The sequence below is a fragment of the Cannabis sativa genome, chromosome 7, assembly GCF_029168945.1.
Source record: "Cannabis sativa cultivar Pink pepper isolate KNU-18-1 chromosome 7, ASM2916894v1, whole genome shotgun sequence".
In the NCBI taxonomy this organism is placed as follows: domain Eukaryota; kingdom Viridiplantae; phylum Streptophyta; class Magnoliopsida; order Rosales; family Cannabaceae; genus Cannabis; species Cannabis sativa.
This window is the reverse complement of record NC_083607.1, coordinates 23,831,940-23,854,146: the sequence shown is the minus strand read 5'-3', so window position 1 is coordinate 23,854,146 and position 22,207 is coordinate 23,831,940. Positions and strand designations below refer to the sequence as shown.

Here is a 22,207-nt window from a genome sequence, read left to right as displayed (position 1 = left end):
TTCGAAATTACATTTCTTAAATGCTGGAATTTCGAATTTTATTTGAAAAATATATTAAAGTTGTAAATTATCTATTTTAATTTTGGACCAACTTAAATAAATAATTTTTTCATTTATTGATTAAATTAAAATAAATGAAGTAAAATATATTTTATTAGAAATTTAATTAATTAGTCAAAGGAAAATCTAGATAGGTGATATTTTTGCTTGAAGTATTTTTCTAGTGTATTTAATTAAATAGAAAATTAATATTTAAGTTGATTTTCATCATCATACTTAAATATTTGAAATTTTTCTTATACATATTTAATTAAATAGGAAAATTATATTTTTTGTTGTAAATTAATTTTATTAATTAATTTTGGGCCAACATTAAATTAGAATAATTTTTCCAGGATTTACTTTTTATTTTATATGCAATTTCGAAAATTGCATTCTTAAATACTTTAATTTTTCGAAATGTAATGTATATTTATAGAAAATTAAATTTGAGTTGTAAATTAATTTTGTAACAACTTAAATTGAATATTTTTCTAAATATTTATTGGAAATTATTACTAAGATGGAAATAATTCATATTATTTTCATAACCATCTAAGTAAAATTTATAAATATTAAATTAAAATTTACATTTAGAATTTTTTATTCTAAATTGGAAATTTTAATTAAATAAATATATATTTAAAATAAATAGATTAAATAAAAAGAATTAAAGAAAATACAACTCACTTTAAATAATGAGCTTTATTATTATTAAGATATTCGATCTCCATTGTTGGTCTTACAATAGTTAAATGTTTTCAATATAACCTCGAGACGCTAGACTTCGTCCCCCTATGGATGGTTATTCGTTGAACGCATTTAACACCGTAAGATCTCCTTTGATAAGTGTTTTGTAAGTTTTCGTCTCTATTAGACTCTCCCCTACGGTGACTACTTAGAGATAAACTTATAAAACATGAAACAACGGTGGAAGCTCATAAAATGAGAATAACCTTGACTCTCGCCTACCGGGATAACGTTGGATTCTTATTTTGATCGAATAAAAGGTTGCTAGAATGGTTTCTATTTTAGATGAGCTGACAACTCTATTCAATAAATGATACTTTGACTCTCGCCTACCGGGACACTGTATCAGTTTGTTGGAAACCTTGGAAATTATTTAGGATTGTATGTTTTAGTATTTTCACTTGTCATTCCTACTTGCTATATGTTTAATAATTTCTGAATTGTGTATGAATTTATATTGAACCATGTTATTTTCTGTTATTAAATTGTAGTTTAATTTCGAATCTTCATTGTTGGTCTAACATGTTTGTTTTTCTAATGAGATAAATCCCTAATGGATTTTCACCATTAGACATACATAATAGTGTAAGATCTCGAAAGATAAATATTGTATATGCAACATCTAGCTGTTTATCAATTGTTGACACCTTAGACTAGTATTTTTACAATATGAAACAAGAAGATTACATAAATAAGATTACTTTGTCTTTCGCTAATCGAAGCATCGTTGGATTCTTATTTATAAACGAAATTATCCTAATTCCTCTTAGCTTATTCATTTCGAATTAGCTCAATAAGATATCATTGGATGAATGGTCTATAAATCATTTCATGTCATTATATTTTCTCTTAAGAAATTAAATGACACGTATGATTATAGTCCCGAGATTCTATTCCCAATTGATATAAATCCTCAATCTTAGAAATCTCCCTCTTGTAAGGGCAAATCAGACTTAGAGTTAAATTAGTAGTGGTGGTCCAAGATAGAATTACTCATTATATTTGGTTGAATTTAAGTCTTTGACTTTAATTTTAGAATCCAAATAGAAATTTTCTTATATTTCTATTTCCAGGAAGCAATACAGTTACACTTTCCAAGTGTTTAATATCCATCTTCTATCAATGGATTCAAACTGTATGGAATATGAGTTAGGTATTCTGTGACCAGGATCCACTTGCACTATTCTAAGAATTCTTTGATATAACTAAACCTAAGTCATCAAAAGACACTACCACATTGTTTTTTATCTATGGCATTTGTATCTTGTTCATAGTGGATTTGACAAGATCAATCTCTGCAAGGAGTTAATATGCCTATATCCACTGAAAGTAATTCATCTCATTCGCAGATGGATGTACATTCAGCTGTGGATATGAGTTTTTCGTTGTATTCTTAAAACGATCACTCTAGATTATACCTTATGCAAAGAAATTTGAAATGTTTGAAAAATTTCATTAATTTCTAGCAATGGTTAAAACCATTAAGGTAAGTGGTTAAAGATCTTGCGAACTGATAGGGGTGGAGAAATAGTTAGTAGATATGCAGTTCAAAGATCATTAAATTGATTTTTGAATTATATCCAAACTTACCTCCCCAGAAATTTCAAGTTGCATATTGATGATTAGTTACTAGTCGTTGCCTAAATCCTTCTATGGTAATACAATTTCAGAATGATGTAATGGTTGTATACTTAATGTAAATCATTACTAGATTCATGGATGACCTAATCAAAATTTTAAGAAAAGCTAGAACTGTTAACCATGGTTTGTTAGCTATTCTAAGTGATTAGGGGTGGACCATCCCATAGTCAATAGATAAGAAAGTGTTTATTTAAACAAATACTACTTTTCTAAGAAAATGACTAAGTCTGAAAATAAAGTAGCAAATAAAGGAGATATTTTCCTTGATTCCAAAAGTGTTCTATCATCTTATATGACATATGATGATCCCACTGCCTCAGTTGTCTTGTCACAACCAAAGAGGTGAATACCATTTAGTTTTCTTAGACATAATTCACGGTACCTTGTCGTAGTGGGAGAGTTTCTAGGAACTCACCTTCTTATGACTTGGGAGACACTAGTGATTAAAATCCATTGTGAGTTTAAACAAGTAATGGATTGTCAAGATAAGAAATTAAGAAGAAAGCCAATAGAACTATGGTTTAATCCATTCACATGGAATAAGCTAAAGTTTTCTAATACAAGGACATAAAAGGAAATTTTCGTTTATAAGTTTATTCAATGGACTTAACAAAACTTCATGTTCCTAGTATTATAGGTTTGAGTTTATCTAAACCTATGGCTTGTGGTATACCTGGTAATTACTTACTCTAATGCAAGCAACTTACTTTAGTAAGATGCTGAAGCATTTTCTTTCTTATGGCAATCTATAGAAGCTTCACAACTTCTTAGGCATAGATTTTATTTATCTAAGGAAAAGTCTCAACTATTCCAGAAAAGATAAAGCCATGAAAGAATTTCTTATATCAACAGTGAGAGGTCTCAGATATGCTTTAGTATGCCTTAGACCAGACACCTGCTGTTGAGTGGGAGTAATTAGTAGGTATCAGATTAATCTAGGAGAAGAACATTGGAAGACAATCAAGTAAATCCTAAGATTAAGAAGAGGAACTATATGTTAGTCTATAAGAGTGTGTTTAAAACTCTTAGACTACACCACATCAGATTTCGAAATTTGCCTTTGTGCTAGAAAATCTTTCTGATAAGATGGTGGTTACTCTGGGGGTGGAATAGTGATTTTGGAGAAGTGTAAAAACCTATCTGAAGTCTCTAGGTCTACCAGGAAGGGACTGAATGTTAAAGTTGCAGGAAAGGTACTTATTTAGTCTAAGCAAAGTTCTATACATTTTTGGCACCATTCCAAATTGCCTAAACTACTAGTGTTATTTCCTTATTAACCAAAAGTAGTTCCAAAAGTATAGAATCCAGTATCCCAAGAGAGTAGACATATAGAGAGTAATTTCACATTATCAATAATTTTGTGATTAAGAAAGAGTAATGGTGGAGAAAAGGTTGTGGTTAATTCAACCTTTCAGATCCTATTACGAGGAGTTTCCTACTACTACACTTAATTTGTATATCGAGGTGTTGAGATTATTTGAAACGCACTTTTTGTTTTATATTAGTGCAAGTTGGAGTTTGTTGGGTTTTATGCCCTAAATAAAACTCATTTCAATATAATCAGATTTACTTATTAATATAGATCAGAAACAACATTTAATGTTGCATGGTTCACATGATTTATTTCATGATTATATGTACATAATGTATAAATTCATCTGAAACCCTTTACACATACTTGATCCTGTTTATTGTGCCATCAACACATTGGAAAGTAAACATGACTATGTGAATAAAGTTTCCTAGATTTATCAAACATAGGGTTTTACTGATATCATAATCTACAACAGAGTTTACTTGCATTTGGAGAAGTGCTATGTTCTTTCCAGAGCATTGGTTAAAGTAAAGCTCAGGTTGGATGCATGGAGTATGCATCGGAAGGGACCGATATTGAACTTTGACTTAGATTTATTAAACTTACCGTAATATCTATTCAAGTCAATATCGCCTAGTTGATCCTAGATCAAATGATCTTAATCCTGTTATGATTAGGCTCAATCTTGAAAGGCTATTCGTGTTCTTTGATTTGTTAGTTAAGCCTACTTTTAGGTCAGGGTGATACGTACATTTTGGGAACACGGTAGTGCAATTGAGTGGGAGCGCTAGCATAAACATGGAATCTATAGCTTCTATCTGGCGAATAGTAAGCAAAGGATGATCTCCTTGGAGCTTGACCAAACGAACATAAATGGTGGAGTACTCATTTCACATAAGCTGAAATATCATTTATACGGGGTTAAGTGTTTTAAGGATTAAATACATTGTACGGTGTAACGGTAATCTAATCCCTTCACAATGTAGATCATTCATATAGAGGATCATTGATCACATTAGGATTATAACAATGGATAACTAATGATGCATCGATATGGTGGAACATATAGAGCATTCTATATACTGAGAGTGCAATTCTAAGTTCTATGCGTGGATTCAACGAAGAATTAATAAGTTAGTGAATTTTAGTGCTAAATTCTTGATCTACTTATTGGAAGCTCGGTTATATAGACCCATGGTCCCCGCACTAGTTGAGATAATATTGCTTGTAAGACTCATATAATTGGTTTTGATTAATCAATTATAATTCTCAAATTAGACTATGCCTATTTGTGAATTTTTCACTAAGTAAGGGTGAAATTGTAAAGAAAGAGTTTTAGGGGCATATTTGTTAATTATGGTACTTTGTATGGTTCAATTAATAAATATGATAAATGACAATTACAAAAATGAGATGCGGAAATGATAAAACTGGAAAATTACAAAAAGTGAGGCCCAAATCCATATTGCCTAGGCCGGCCACTTTTATATGCTTTATCATCTGATATTTTCATTATTTTAATGCCAAATAATTCAAACCTAACCCTAGTGGAATGCTATAAATAGATAGTGAAGGCTCCAGAAAATTTACACTTAACCCTTGTATCCTTTCTGTCGCAGAGTATTATCAAGATCTGAACCTGGATCTCTTTCTCTGAATCTTTGATGCTGAAACTCCTTTTGCTGAAAGTCTTTCTTCACGATCTTCCTCACTATGATTGAGGTATCACTTGCTGTGTGTGGGAACTACTCTAATCACTAAGTGTTTCGAAATATTAAGGAAGAAGAGAGAGAGAGAGAGAGAGAGTGGGCAGGCAAAGGTAGAGAGAGAGGCTCAGGTTTTTCTGAATGAAAAGTGTAATTTTCCTGAAGCCTTCACTATCTATTTATAGCATTCCACTAGGGTTAGGTTTGAATTATTTGGCATTAAAATAATGAAAATATCAGAGGATAAATCCTATAAAAGTGGCTGGCCAAGGCAGTGTGGATTTGGGCCTCACTTTTTGCAATTTTGCAGTTTTATTACTTTTGTATCTGATTTTCTCAAAAATGCCAATTTTCTAATTCAACCATTTAAATGTCAATTCTAACTATTTAATAACTATAAATAATTATTAAATAATATTGTCATTTATCATATTTATTAATTGAACCATACAAAGTATCATAATTAACAAATATGCCCCTAAAACTCTTTCTTTACAATTTCGCCCTTACTTAGTGAAAATTTCACAAATAGACATAGTCTAATTTGAGAATTATAATTGATTAATCAAAACCAATTACATGAGTCTTACAAGAAATATTATCTCAACTAGTGGGGGGACCATGGGTCTATATAACCGAGCTTCCAATAAGTAGATCAAGAATTTATTACTGAAATTCACTAACTTATTAATTCTTCGTTGAATCCACGCATAGAACTTAGAATTGCACTCTCAATATATAGAATGCTCTATATGTTCCACCATATAGACACATCATTAGTTATCCATTGTTATAATCCTAATTTGATCAATGATCCTCTATATGAACGATCTACACTGTAAAGGGATTAGATTACCGTTACACCCTACTATGTATTTAATCCTTAAAACACTTGACCTCGTATAAATGATATTTCAACTTATGTGAAATGAGTACTCCACCATTTATTTTCGTTTGGTCAAGCTCGAAGGAGATCATCCTTTGCTTACTATTCGCCAGATAGAAGCTATAGATTCCATGTTTATGGTAGCGCTCCCACTCAATTGCACTACCGTGTTCCCAAAATGTACGTATCACCCTGACCTAAAAGTAGGCTTAACTAAAAAATCAAAGAACACGAATAGCCTTTCAAGATTGAGCCTAATCATAACAGGATTAAGATCTTTTGATCTAGGATCAACTAGGCGATATTGACTTGAATAGATTTTACGTTAAGTTTAATAAATCTAAGTCAAAGTTCAATGTCGGTCCCTTCCGATGCATACTCCATGCATCCAACCTGAGCTTTACTTTAACCAATGTTCTGGAAAGAACATAGCATTTCCACAAATGCAAGTAAACTCTTGTTGTAGATTATCATATCAGTAAAATCCTGTGTCTGATAAATCTAGGAAACTTTATTCGCATAGTCATGTTTACTTTCCAAAGTGTTGACAACACAATAAACAGGATCAAGTATGTGAAAAGGGTTTCTGATGAATTTATAAATCAAATAGTCAAGCATTTGATAAAGTGAACCAAAACATACACAAATGAATGAAAAATACTTCTGTTTTTTTATTGATGTTGAATAAAATAAATTACATTGAAATGGAGTTTTAATTAGGGCATAAAACCCAACACTAACTTTCTCAATGAATTGATTCAAGGACATCCACGTGGATGTTATGACTTATTACGTATGAATAATTCATGCTTTTTGCGACTTGCAAATGAGATGAAAATAAGAGGACTACTGAATGATTCCAGAATGGTTAGTGTTGAGGAACAACTAGCAATTTTTATATTTACATTAGCTCATAATGAGCGGAATAGAGTAGTACAAAATCGTTTTCAACATCCTGGAGAAACTATCAGTCGTCATTTTAACAAATATTTGCAAGCATGTGTAAGACTAGAAAAACTTTATCTCACTCTAGCAGGTAGAGGTGTTCGACAAGAGATATCCTCCAATCAATTATTTTATCCTTGGTTTAAGGTTAGTTTTCTTTTAAAATACTAATATGTTATTTGGAATTATATATATTTTATTAGGATTGTGTTGGAGCAATAGATGGAACTCATATCCCTGCATGGGTTCCAGTAGGAGATCAACAAGGATATAGAAATCGTAAAGGGTTTCTTTCCCAAAATGTTCTTGCTGTGGTTGTTTTTGATATGAATTTTCAATATGTGTTAGCTGGTTGGGAGGGATCTGCCTCTGATTCAAGAGTCTTAAGAAATGCTATTTGGGAAAGACAACAAAATAAGCTAAAAGTTCCAAATGGTATTTATTTGTTATAGTGTAGGCATGATAATTTGTTTCTTATAATGTTCATGAATCTAATGAATATAATATTTAAAATTGTAGGAAAATATTATGTGGTTGATGCAGGCTATGCAAATACAAAAGGTTTTCTAGCACCATATCATGGAACACGATATCATTTGAGAGAGTGGAGTCAAACACAAGCACCACAGACAGCTCGTGAATTGTTCAATTTAAGGCATTTAAAGCTTCGAAATGTGGTTGAAAGGACATTTGCTGTTTTGAAAAAAAGGTTTCCCATACTAACAATAGCTCCTCAATACACCATCAAAAAATAAGGTTGGATTGTATTAGAATGTTGTGTACTTCACAACTTTATTCGCAAGTGGAATTGGGATGATGAATTTTTCGAAGAGGATATGGAAAATGAAATAGAAAATTGTGAAAGTTTGAACAATATTGATTTTGATTCAGACTCAGATGAAGAACTTGGTGACGGGCCAACAGATGATGACAAGCAATATATGTTTAATTTTAGAGATAGAATAGCTCAAAATATATGGAACCCGAGAGCAATTAGATAGTCTTAAAAAATAAAATTTATTTTAAATATTTGCTACTAAATTGTTATAGTTTTGAGTTTATTTTATGAAGAGATTATTATTTATTTATATATTACTAATTGATGAAATTTATTTTTAAACATTGTAATATTAATTTACTGTGTAATTACTAACTGTTGCCCCTGATTTTGCCCAATATACGTGGGCCAACCGGACAAGGACACGTGGATCAAACAGCTTAACATTTGAATTATTTGCTAAGTCTTTATCTAATAAGGCAGCATCCGGGACATGCCTCCCGGAGAAGACATAGGGAGCCCCATACGCTCCCGGAAGCCCAAGTAATACTAAGGCATCTCCGCGAGGTGTCAGGCATCCCCTGAGCAATCAAGTCGCATTTAATGCCGCATGGGAGGAAACGTGTTGGGACTGCTACACGCAATAAAGTCTGACGGCACAACCCCCAATCTGCAGCTACGAAGTAATGATCATTTAAGTCTAATGACGGCTACACTGTGAAGAGTCACAACAGTCAAAAGACAATAAGGACATTCCACATAAAAGCCCTACAGCACCTAGAGATTTGACCATGCATTACTCATGGTATATTCATTGGGAATGCCCAACTTTATGGATACTTACAGATACACATGTACAATAATTCTGGGGATCACCCCACCAAAAACACTATAAATACCCCCTCAATATCATTAAATGGGGTCGAGAATCTTGGGTTGCATAAGAGCAAGAAGAGTAAATACTCACCAAGAACATTCTCTGTATTTATAAGAGTAAACACTCACCAAAGACATTCTCTGTATTAAATACATCCATAAATAACACAGACTCGTGGACTAACGCTCATTAACGCCCCAACCACGTAAAAATCCTTTTCTAATTTTCTTACAGCTCTCTAATCTTATAATGTTTTATTGGTTGCCGAAAACCTCGGTCAACATTTTGGTGCTTTCATTGAGAGCTGAGGAAAGCTTCCGTGAAAATACACTTCACGTTACAAAAATGGTGGAGACTAGAAGTACTCATCAACCTCGCCCTCTAGAGGATGCTCAAGATCCAAATGAGGAAGACATAGCCTCAAGAGCAGCTGAGGGTTCTAAGGAAGAAGAAGGAATTCCTGACGATGACTACGAGGGAAACCTCGATGAATATGCCTACGATGAAGGTAGCTACTCAGAGTTGGTGCTCCTAAGGCAAAAAGCCATCAATAACGAAGCTGAGATCGAAGCCCAAAAAGCACAAAATCAAAAAATGCAAGAAGTGATGCTGGCCATGCAAAAAGCCATGGAGGCGGCTGGTATCCACGTGCATCCCAAGGCAGTGGCTGCTGGACTCAGCAAAGAGCCAGAGGAATCCTCCCCTAGCACCCAACAGCCAAAGTCTAGGGAGCCTAGCCCCATAAGATATCCCGCTGACGGAAACCAAAAGAAAAACCTACCTCTACCCCTGGGCGAAAGGAAAAGGCGTAGGATCCGCGAAAGGTCCGCTCAGATTTCCCTAAAGGGAAAGGTCCGCAGAGGGGCAAGCTCCGAAAAGGGAGCCTTGGCCCTCAGGATCGAGAGGACCGAAAAAGCGTTTCCGTGCACCAAGAGCCCAGAGGTAGAGGTGGAAGAGGACAGAGATGTCCTCCCGTTGATTTGAGAAATCAAATCAATGGGAATCAAGGTGACCTCCGGGATCACCTTGACCAAAAAAGATACGGGCCCGCGGTCTCCACGGGAACGTTAAATGAAGGAATCATGGCAGAGCTTGCCATACTCCGAAAAGATATCACCCGAGTTTCCCAGAGACAAAAAGGGGACAACTCCGACTCAGACTGTGAGGACCGGGAGCCATGTGCTAACCACATCCTGGAAGCAGAGCTCCCCAAGAATTTTAAGATGCCTGAAATGGCAGCTTACACCAAGAACTCCGATCCAAGCGACCACTTGTCGCGGTTTAACCGTGTCATGACAGTCATGAGAGTCAGCAATGACGCGAAATGTCTGTGCTTCCCGCTTACTCTAAGCGGGTCCGCGGAGGAATGGTTCAAAAAGCTAGAACCAGGATCCGTGGGCTGTTGGAACAAGTTACAGACCAACTTCCGGAGACAATTTGTCGCAGCACGAAAGGTCAACATGCAGGTCAGTGCCTTGACTAACATCAAGCAACTGCCCACCGAGACCTTGAAAAACTACATAAAGAGGTTCCGAGAGGAAGCCTCGAAGACCAAGAAAATTGATGACGGACAACAACTTGCCCTTCTCCAGGCAGGCATCCGTACAGGAACTCCCTTCTCGAATGAACTACAACAAGAGGGGGCTGCTAGCCTTCAGGACTTCCAGAAGAGAGTCCAAAAATATATCAACCTTGAAGAGGCCCAAATAGTGGCCTATGGAGGATACTATCCCACCGGGATAGCAGGGTACATGCCCGGAGCACCGCCCTCAGGTACTGTCCCGACCGCGGCTCCACCGATGAGCGGCATACAATTCTCTGCTACTCCCGGATATAGTCAGGGCCAGGCCTTGGCACCCGCATCATCTCATTTTGGAAATCTCTCAAGGATAAATGGACAAGCTCCCTCGCACTCCGCTCCAACCGCTAGCCTAGCAAACCCTTCCCAGGGCTCGAGGAGTAAAAGATCCTCCAAAGGCAGCACCCGGACGGAGGAGAAACGCCAAAAGAGGGGGTACACTCCACAATACACCCAGTACACGGAGCTAACGGACTCCCAAGAGCGTGTGTACTTTGCTACTAGGCAAAATACGCACTACCGGAGACCGCCTCCCTTGTACAAGGATAGCTCCCGGAGGGACCCAAGCAAAAGATGCGAGTACCACAACGACACTGGGCATAGCACTAACAAATGCAAGAATCTCAAAGACGAGATTGAAAACCTGATCCGATTGGGCCACCTCTATGAGTGGATCAAGAATCGGCTGCCTCACCTCAATCCGGGCCAGGCGACAGGGGTTGTGCCACAGGGAACACCGGGGGGGGGGGGGGGGTGGGGGAAGCAGGAGTATTGGCTCCAGTTGCTCCCACAGGCGATGCCCAGCACATCCCCGGTCTGCCGCCCAGACCCAACGGGAGCGTAGCCATGATCTTCGAAGGACCCCATATTGGAGGAACCACCCGCAAAGAACTAAAGTGGTATGCGGGGGCCGTAAAGCACAATGAGGTTTGGGAGGTTACTCAACTCCCAGCTCAAAGGCCCCGACTGATGGATCAACCCATCACGTTCACGGAAGAAGACGCCAAGACGGTGCGCTTCCCTCACCATGATCCGTTGGTCATCGAGACCCCCATCGCTAATAAAGTGGTGGCCAGAGTCTTGATTGACAACGGAAGTTCCGTGAATCTACTCTTCAAGGAGGCCTTCACTGCAATAGGCCTGACGGACCGAGACCTCTCACCCAGTGGTTCCCAACTCACGGGGTTTAATGGAACGACGCTTATCCTGATGGGAAAAGTGAGACTTCCAGTCACCTTGTGCCCGGACACCCCCCAAAGCACATTCAAGTACTGCACTTTTGTGGTGGTGGACTGCCCGACCGCTTACAATGCGATCCTCGGCCGACCGGCCCTGGTAGACTTTGGCGCAGTCACATCCAATCGGCACCTGTGCTTAAAGTTCCCTACCCAGGAAGCTGGAATCGGGACAGTGAGAGGAAATCAGGGGGAGGCAAGGCAATGTTACAATGTCGCAACCCACCTGCCCGTACTGATGGTCCGGGAAACCGTTGAGCCAGAAGGGCTGAAGAAGATGAGTTGGATCCCCGAGTGGGGTCAGAAAAAATTATGGAACAAATGGAGGATGTCGAGGAAATATTAGTGTGCGACCTCGACTCCACCAAAGTACTACAGCTGGGAAAGAGCCTAGATCCGGAGGAAAAAGAAAAAATAATAAAAACACTGAAGGGCGCCATCGACATTTTTGCATGGCGCCAAGAGGACATGACCGGCATAAGCCCCCACGACATCACCCACGTCCTCAACGTCAACCCGGACATGCCACCAGTCCAACAAAAGCGACGCCCTCTCGACTCGGTAAAGGCCGAGGCCCTAGAGAAAGAGGTGGACAAGCTTCTGACGAACAGCATGATCCGCGACGTATACTATCCGGAATGGCTAGCCAATCCGGTCCTGGTGCCCAAGCCGAATGGAACTTGGCGAGTTTGTATAGATTTCACTGATCTAAACAAAGCTTGTCCGAAGGACTGCTTCCCGTTGCCCAGGATCGACCAAATGGTAGATGCCACTTCCGAATTTAAATTACTATCCTTCATGGACGCCTAAGCCGAGTATAACCAAATAAAGATGCACACAGCGGACCAAGAGTGCACTAGCTTCAGAACCGATAAGGGGGTATACTGCTACCTGGTCATGCCTTTCGGACTGAAGAACGCTGGAGCAACCTACCAAAGAATGGTCAACTTAATGTTCAAAGGCCTCTTGGGGCGAAACATGGAGGTATACGTGGACGACATGCTCGTCATGTCTAAAGCATGCAATAGCCATGCGGACGACTTAGAGGAGTGTTTTGAGGTAGTCCGGAGATACGGCATGAAGCTCAACCCAAAGAAATGCACCTTTGGGGTCAAATCAGGGAAGTTCCTAGGCTTCATCGTCAGCCAGAGTGGGATTGAGGCAAACCCGGAGAAAATCCAAGCTCTCCTGAGTATGCCGTCTCCCAAAAAGCATAAAGACGTGCAGAGCCTAACCGGAAAGGTTGCCGCCCTGAGCCGTTTTATCTCCCGGTCTACAGACAAGTGCATCCCCTTCTTCAACATACTGAAGAAGTGTCAAAAGTTTGAGTGGTCAGACGAGTGCGAGGAGGCATTCAAAAAATTGAAAGAACATATGGCCAAGCCTCCTATCCTATAAAAACCCGTCCTCGGAGAGGACCTATTCCTATATTTGGCCGTCTCCGAGCACGCGGTCAGCGCTGCCCTAGTCCGGGAAGAAGAGAAAACTCAACATCCCGTGTACTATGTTAGCAAGCGCATAATAGGAGCGAGACAAGGTACCCCATCATCGAGAAACTGGTCTTCTGCCTCCTGATGGCCTCAAGGAAATTAAGGCCATATTTCCAAGCACATCCGATCAAGGTACTAACCAACCACCCACTCCGGCAAGTCCTCCAAAAACCAGAAGCATCCGGAAGGCTCCTCAAGTGGGCAATGGAGTTAAGTCAGTTCGACTTACACTACATTCCCCGAATCTCCATAAAAGGCCAAGCCTTGGCAGACTTCATTACCGAATGTAATGAAGCAGAGGCAACTGCGAATTCGCCAACACCATCGGTCCCCACATGGAGAGTATTTGTGGACGGAGCCTCTAATGAAAATGGATTCGAAGCAGGGGTGGCGATGATATCCTCGACCGGACTACGACTCCAGGCAGCCCTATGGTTTGACTTCTCAGCTTCAAACAACGAGGCCGAATACGAGGCCTTGATAGCAGGGCTGAGGCTAGCGAAAGTCGTAGGGGCCAAAAGAGTGGAAGTCTACAGTGACTCACAGCTGCTCGTGAATCAGATATCAGGAGAGTACCAAACACGCGGCGAGCGAATGGCCGCATATGTAACAATAGTCCGGGAACTGCTCCACGAGTTCACGGACTACAATGTAAAAAGAATCCCCCGGGAAAAGAACGCTCACGCGGACTGTCTGGCTGAGTTAGCTTCAGATAGTGAAATCGAAGGGCTGGGGTAGTACCAGTGGAACGCTTGGCAGAGCCAAGCATCAAAGTAAAAGAGGCCATGACAACGGTTGGGCAAGAACCCAGCTGGATGGTCCCCATCATAGAATACATAACAAAAGGTGAGTTGCCCCAAGAAAGGGCACTGTCTCGAAAGATTCAGTATCAGGCTCATCGTTACGTAATGATGGATCAAATTCTCTACCGAAGAGGACTCAGCATGCCTTATTTAAGGTGTGTATCGGACCCTGAAGCTAGACAAATCATGCTAGAGGTCCATGAAGGGTTCTGTGGAGATCATACAGGAGGACCCAATCTCTCAAAGAAAATATTGAGATAGGGATACTTCTGGCCAACAATGAAAAAAGATTGTATAGACTACGTCCAAAAGTGTGATTCGTGCCAAAGGTTATCGAACATACCGAGAGCTCCTCCCAATGAAATTACCCTAATGACTAGTCCTTGGCCCTTCGCGGTTTGGGGAATAGATCTTATTGGGTCCCTGCCAACAGGAAAAGGAGGAGTAAAGTATGCAATAGTAGCAGTAGACTACTTCACCAAATGGACGGAGGCTGAGCCCATGAAGACTATAACTGCTAAAAAAGCACTAGACTTTGTTATCAAAAACATAAAGTGTCGATATGGCCTGCCTCACAAAATAGTCTCTGACAATGGAAAGCAATTCGATTGCGAAGAATTTACTGACTTTTGCAACCAACACGGAGTAGTAAAAAGCTTCTCCACGGTGGCAAGGCCGCAAACAAACAGACAAGCAGAAGCAGTCAATAAAATTCTAAAGGTTACCCTAAAGAAAAAGCTGCCTGCAAAAACAACTGGCCTGAAGAGTTGCCAAGAGTGTTATGGGCCTACCGGACGACCCCTAGAACCACGACCGGCCACTCGCCTTTCTCAATGGCGTACGGTTATGAAGCGATGGTCCCGGTAGAAACGTTATTCCCGTCCCACAGGAGAACGACTTACGATCCAGCCACGAGTCAAGCTTTACTTCAAGAAGCTTTGGATCAAGTTGAAGAACTCCGGGACGAGTCTCAAATACGGATGGCAGCTTATCAAAAGAAGGTGACCAAATATTTTAACTCCAAAGTTAAAAACAGAAAATTTGCTATTGGGGATATGGTCTTAAGAAGAGTCTTCCCAGCCACCCAAGAACCCGGAGTGGGGCTACTTGGGCCAAATTGGGAAGGACCATATGAAATCGACGACGAAATCATTCAGGCACTTATAAGCTAAAAAGGATGGATGGAACCATTGTGCCAAGGGCCTGGAACGCCGATCACCTCAGAAAATATTACCAATAGCCAAAAATGTAACTTAGACTTTGTTTAAAGAGTTTGTACCGTCTAAGTGTATACAGCCTCCGCATGTTAAATAAAACTGAGTGCCTTAAAAACAAAGTTTCTATGCCACTCAGGGGGGTACTAAGGTATACCACACGGACAGACAAAAAAACAGGCTAAGTAAAATATCCTGACCCAAAGGGCAGGTCAAAAAAAAAGTATGCACAAAAAAGAAAAAGAAGCATATGTATAAACATCTTGACCCAAAGGGCAGGTCCAAAAGAAAGATATGTGCATCAAATAAGATCATATATAAATATATAAAAATCCTAGCCCTAAGGGCAGGTCAAAAAATATATACAAAGGGCTCGGGGACAGGCCTTAACCAATGTTTCCCCTTAAATAAAAACAGCTATGAAAATGAAAATTTTCTTAAATACAAGATAATTGGCTGTAAATAAAAAAAAAAAAAAGAGAAAAGTGAGATAAGAAAAATCTTGGTCGAACTTGGAGCGGCCTAGTCGATGCGAGGAAGAAGGCGAGGACCAATGCGCGCCTCCAGCATGGCATCGAGCTTCTTCTTCTTCTCTCGGAATTTTGCAATCATCTCCGCGGGTTTGGGATAGAAGTTAAGCTTGATATTCTGGTCATTTGTAGACCAGGCCATGTAGACGCCATCGTCGAAACGCTTGACGCACCGGCTGCAGGAGGTAGGAGAAAGGAGCTCATCTTTCTTAGCCTTCTTCAAGGCTTGGTCTTTGAAGTCCTTGAGATCCTTCAGCTCCACGGCCAGGTTGGCCCTAGACTCCAAGTCTGCCTGGTGAACTTCCTCTAAGGACTTCACCTTGGCAGCCATTTCATCCAAGGCTTCCCTAGCCTCCCGAAGCTCACGCTTGGCCTTGGCAGCAGCTTCGCCCTCTGCCCTCAGCTCCTCCTGGTGCTTGGCCTCCAGCCTATCCCTCCGAAGGGCCTCCTCCCGGATCATCACCTCCGCTTGTGCCTCCCTCCGCCTGGCCTCTTCCTCACTGGCCTTGGCAAGGGCCTCCCGGCGCTCGGCATCCTCCTGGTAAATCTACCTTTTAGCAGTCAAATCCTGAAGGATCTTCATGACTTCATCCATGCCCCCAAAGTCGAACGGGACGAAGCCATGGTTAATAAAGTTCTTGGAAAGGCGGCCGGCCTCGGCAGCGAGCTGGAAAAGGATACAAGTATGAGTAAAAGTCCTTAAGAGAAAATGATGAGGAAAATAGTAAACTACGAAATACTTACCACAGTAAGGGAATGGCTGAGATCCTGGACTTGAAAGATGGAGTTCAAGGATGCACAAGCAGCGAACCGCTTGGGTGCACACCGGGTAAGCTGAGACGCAAACTCGCTGGTCATCTCCGCGGCAAAGGGAGCCAGCGTGGGCCCAAGGAAACGATTGAACCAATCCGCCAGGGGATCCAAGTTTAGATCCCATGGATTCTGGTAGTTTGAATCGTTGAGGGTATTTTGCATTTCAACTCGCAAAACCATCCTCAAAGCCTCCACGTCAGCATGCCCCCGGGAGTACTCGTCCATGGCGTAGTTGTGCTTAGCTATCCGGAGTTCCTGTCTCGCCTCATCTCCAAGAACCGGAGTCAGCACTATGTTGGGAGGCGTTGTGTGTTCCTCCACCTCGGGAGAGATCCCGGAATCAACGCCAGGGGCCGGAGTATCAGCTCTCCACTGCCGTTTGGGTACTTCCTCGGCAACCATCTTGCCCTTGCGCTTGCGAATTAAAGCAACTTCTTGCTCTTCTTTACCTTCTTCAAATTCCTCAGAAAGGCCCCATTGTTTTTCTTGACCTTCTTTAGCTTTCTTCGGAAGCGCCTCCTCCTCATCCACTAAGTCAATAGTGTCTGGAGGGGCACTGGAAGAAGCTTTCAAGGGAGTGGCCACCTGGGAGGAAGTTAAAGGAAGGGGAGCGTCAGGAGTGTGAGCTCCGACAAGTTCGGCCAAAATGGCATCCATGGAAGTACCTGCTACAACAAAAGAAAAAAGGCAAGTGTTAGAATATCCATGGAAACAGCAAACGCTCGAATAAAGCAATCAAGCTAGTCCTACCCTGACTCTCTAATTTGGCCCTAGCAAAGTTCCGAATCTTAACGCTGGCAGCATCGTCTCCAAGATAGCTGTCCGAAGGCCGGAACCAGCTGGAAGAAATGTAAGCCGAAGGGTCTAAGGGAACGGGCTGCGGAGGACCAGAACCCATCCGGGACCGACCTAGGAAATCTCCTAAGTTGGAAAAATAATAATCTTTCATATGGTCTCCCCACCGGGTTGAGGGCATCCTAAACCTATGAAGACGCTCATCGAACCCTACGGGCCTAAGACTGGCATATTCGCCAACGGAAGGAACGTAATGTACTGCTAAAGGAGACTTACCAGAGCCGGAAGTGCTGGCGCCAGGAGCCCCAGTGTTCGGCACCTGAACTGAAGGCTATGGCCTAGGATCCCTCCTCTCAGCCGGGAAGCTGCCTGGGCCTTAGAATAAGCCTTCTCCTGGGCCTTCCGGTAGAGATATTCTTCGTACTTCTTCTCTGCGGTGGCGATGAGTTCATCCCGAAAGGTCTTCTCCGCAGCAGGCACCCTCACATTCAGACAGGTAACCTTAGAAAGGTTAGAGTCCTCCATTGATTGATGCGGCAGGATAAGCTTGGCCTTCCGGCAATTCTCCATCGTGACTAGGCCCCCGACATCAAGTTTCGCCCGGTCGTAAGTTGCAAAGACCTGGGCCCTCCGGAGAAAGACCTGAGTAGGTGCGGTTCGCTCATAGGGGGGAATCCTGACCCACTCTGTGAGAAGCTCCGGGTGCTCCACTGCTCGGAACCCGGAGGAGAAGAAGAAGCGGCGGCGATACTCCTTAACAGGAGTTTGCCTATTATAAGGGACCACCCCATCATTGGAAGGGTGGGCCCGAAATCCGTAAAAACCATCTTTAAATTTGTCCCCCTTCTTGGGGACAGAAACAAGTTCATAAAAATATAAAATCTCCACCGGAGTGGGAGAGCCCCATCCCCGGGCAGAGTAAAAAATGAACAAGCCTGAAAGCAGGCGGTATGCTTGGGGAATCAGTTGGTATGGCGCAAGGCCAAAAAAAACTAAAAAATTAATAAAATAGTCTTGAAGAGGAAGCATGGCCCCGGCCATCAGGTGCGTTTGGCTCCAGGCCTCGAAGCCGCCATAGTTGTGGTTGGGCGTCTCCGCATCTCGGCGCGGTCGGTGATATGTCCCGGATGTCGAGGGCTTGATTCCAGCCACCTCCACAATGTTCTCCAGCTGGAGGGGGCAGGTTAGGGTGGAATGAAGCTCAGCCGCCTCCCATCGTGTGGCCCGAGACTTATACCCCTCCTGGGCAACGGGACCCAGTGAGACGTCTTCGAGGGTAGCCAGACGCTTACTGCTCTTCTTGGACGACTTTGAACCAGACGCAGACATGTTTTGATTCTGAAAAAAGAGTTAAGATTCCAGCAGTCAGGCCCCATACCAAACCCTAAAACAGAAAAAGGGAATGGGGGTCCCCTATGTTGGGTTTTATGCCCTAAATAAAACTCATTTCAATATAATCAGATTTACTTATTAATATAGATCAGAAATAACATTTAATGTTGCATGGTTCACATGATTTGTTTCATGATTATATGTACATAATGTATAGATTCATCTGAAACCCTTTTCACATACTTGATCCTGTTTATTGTGTCGTCAACACATTGGAAAGTAAACATGACTATGTGAATAAAGTTTCCTAGATTTATCAGACACAGGGTTTTACTGATATGATAATCTACAACAAGAGTTTACTTGTATTTGGAGAAATACTATGTTCTTTCCAGAACATTGGTTAAAGTAAAGCTCAGGTTGGATGCATGGAGTATGCATCGGAAGGGACCGATATTGAACTTTGACTTAGATTTAATTAAACTTACCGTAAAATCTATTCAAGTCAATATCGCCTAGTTGATCCTAGATCAAATGATCTTAATCCTGTTATGATTAGGCTCAATCTTGAAAGGCTATTCGTGTTCCTTGAATTGTTAGTTAAGCCTACTTTTAAGTCAGGGTGATACGTACTTTTTGGGAACACGATAGTGCAATTGAGTGGGAGCGCTAGCATAAACATGGAATCTATAGCTTCTATCTGGCGAATAGTAAGCAAAGGATGATCACCTTCGAGCTTGACCAAACGAAAATAAATGGTGGAGATCTCATTTCACATAAGCTGAAATATCATTTATACGGGGTCAAGTGTTTTAAGGATAAAATACATAGTAGGCTGTTACGGTAATTTAATCCCTTTACTGTGTAGATCATTCATATAGAGGATAATTGATCACATTAGGATTATAACAATGGATAACTAATGATGTGTCTATATGGTGGAACATATAGAGCATTCTATATACTGAGAGTGCAATTCTAAGTTCTATGCGTGGATTCAACGAAGAATTAATAAGTTTGTGAATTTTAGTGCTAAATTCTTGATCTACTTATTGGAAGCTCGGTTATATAGACCCATGGTCCCCCCACTAGTTGAGATAATATTGCTTGTAAGACTCATGTAATTGGTTCTGATTAATCAATTATAATTCTCAAATTAGACTATGTCTATTTGTGAAATTTTCACTAAGTAAGGGCGAAATTGTAAAGAAAGAGTTTATAGGGGCATATTTGTTAATTATGATACTTCGTATGGTTCAATTAATAAATATGATAAATGACAATATTATTTAATAATTATTTATAGTTATTAAATAGTTAGAATTGGCATTTAAATGATTGAATTAGGAAATTGGCATTTTTGAGAAAATCAGATACAAAAAGTGTTAAAATTGCAAAATTGCAAAAAGCAAGGCCCAATCCACTAAGTGTATGGCCGACCACCTATGTAGGTATTTTAAGTTAATTTTTTCATTATTTTAATGCCATATAATTTAAATCTAACCCTAGTGGAATGCTATAAATAGATAGTGAAGGCTTCAGGAAAAACACTTCTTTTGATTCAGAAAAACTGAGCCTCTCTCTCTCCCTATCTTTAGCTACCACTTCTTCTTTCTCTTCCTTTGAATTTCGAACTACCTTAGTGTATGAGTAGTGCCCACACACATCAAGTGATACCTCAATCATAGTGAGGAAGATCGTGAAGAAAGACATTCAGCAAAGGAGTTTCAGCATCAAAGATTCAGAGAAAGAGATCCAGGTTCAGATATTGATAATGCTCTGCTACAGAAAGAAATCAAGGGCAAGATATCTGAACGGAAGGAGTCATACTATTCCGCTGCCCCCAATGTAAGGTTTCCTAAACTTTATATGTGTTTAATTTATCGTTTTAGAAAGTTCTTATTTAGGATGTTAATAAACATACTTGTGAGTAGATCTAAGATCCTGGTAAAATAATTTCTAACAACTGGTCTCAGAGCCATGGTAATTGATTTACTTGCAAGAAATTTGGACTTTAAAACGATTGTTTGTATGATTTTTGGATGGTATCATGTTGTATTGAGTGTTATTTAATGATTGATTGATGTTTGTAAATTTTCGTAAAAAATAATTGCGATTTTGTTTTTGGAATTATTTTTATTGGATATTATGGAAAAAATTAAGCAAGTTAGCCTTTTACAGAACTTAATTTCGATTTTATTTGAATTAGTTATGAATTTTTGAAGATTTGAAAAAATCGGGGTTGTGCTGAAATTTTCCTGCGATCGCAAAACTGTCCGTACAGTTCACAATTTTTTCGTTTTTCTTCGATTTTTCATGCTTTTTCATGGAATTAACTTCCGATTTTTGGTATAGTTTTGTATTTATACTATTACTATTCCTAATTCAATTCTAATTATCATTTTGAATTAATTTAATATTTTTTAATTTTAATTCAAGATATTAGTGTAATTTGAATTTGAATAGAATTAGTGTCTATCTTCTTGCTTAAAAATCTATCTTATTTTAAAATTAGATTATATCTTATCTTATTTTAAATTTAAAAATAAGATATTTATAATCATGTAATTTTTAAATGATATAAGATATTTTGCTAATTTTTTAAATTTTGTTATTTTATTTATTTAAATTACATTTAAAATTTGAAAAAGATATTTATTTATCTTTTCTAATTTTTTATTTAATTTTTATTTATAAAATAACATTTAAAATTTAAAAGTAGTTAGCAAATTTTTTGAAATGATATTTAGGTTGGTTGAAACCTAATTTTTCAAAAATTGTAGGTTTAATTTTAAATTTAAATTTTTTAAAAATTTCGAATTTTTCAAATTTTTTTTAAATTTTCGAAAAAAAAAAATTTATTTAATTAATTATTTTCGAAATTAAATATTTAATTTAAAATTAAATAAATCCTACATCCAACTATCCAACTAACCTTGTTGCAGGAGTATGTGTTTTAGCTTATTTGTAAGTTTTCAAAACCTATTATTACTTGATTGCAAATAGCCATGGTTACTTTTTGCCAGATCTAATGATCTGATGGCTCCCTTGGTCAAGTTAATAATTTGTAACAGGCATATTTACAATCTTCTTTCATCTGTGTATGACCTAGCAACATGATAGGACCCATCCAAAGTGTGCATGTGTGAGCCTATGGGTTTAATTTGATTATAGATACATATAGGTTGTTGTTGCTAAAATAAATTATCATAGTTCTTGATAGAATTTATTTAGGCCCATTTAGTTATTGGGCTTATTCAATTAATAACAGTTGTTCTTATTAAGGTTAAATTCCTCTCTTTTGGGCCTTGTGTGATAGTTGGGAGCCATAGAAGTGGGTACGACATACTGAACCCAGCACCCCCTCACATGAACCACCCCAATTGTGAAGGCCCATTTGCCTGATTTGAATGACTGTACTAGGTTAATTCAACTAGTTTAACCTAATAAAATTGATTAGCAACATAATTAATTTCATT

General features: G+C 39.5%; 1 protein-coding gene across 1 annotated transcript; it reads left to right on the top strand.

The window, feature by feature from the left end:
• Positions 1 to 7,132: 7,132 nt before the first annotated feature.
• On the top strand, positions 7,133 to 8,283 carry LOC115696587 (uncharacterized). Its single transcript, XM_030623480.1, has 4 exons — positions 7,133 to 7,429; positions 7,486 to 7,717; positions 7,802 to 7,977; positions 8,086 to 8,283. The coding sequence occupies exons 1-4, from the start codon at positions 7,133 to 7,135 to the stop codon at positions 8,281 to 8,283; spliced, it is 903 nt and encodes a 300-aa protein (XP_030479340.1).
• Positions 8,284 to 22,207: the final 13,924 nt, after the last annotated feature.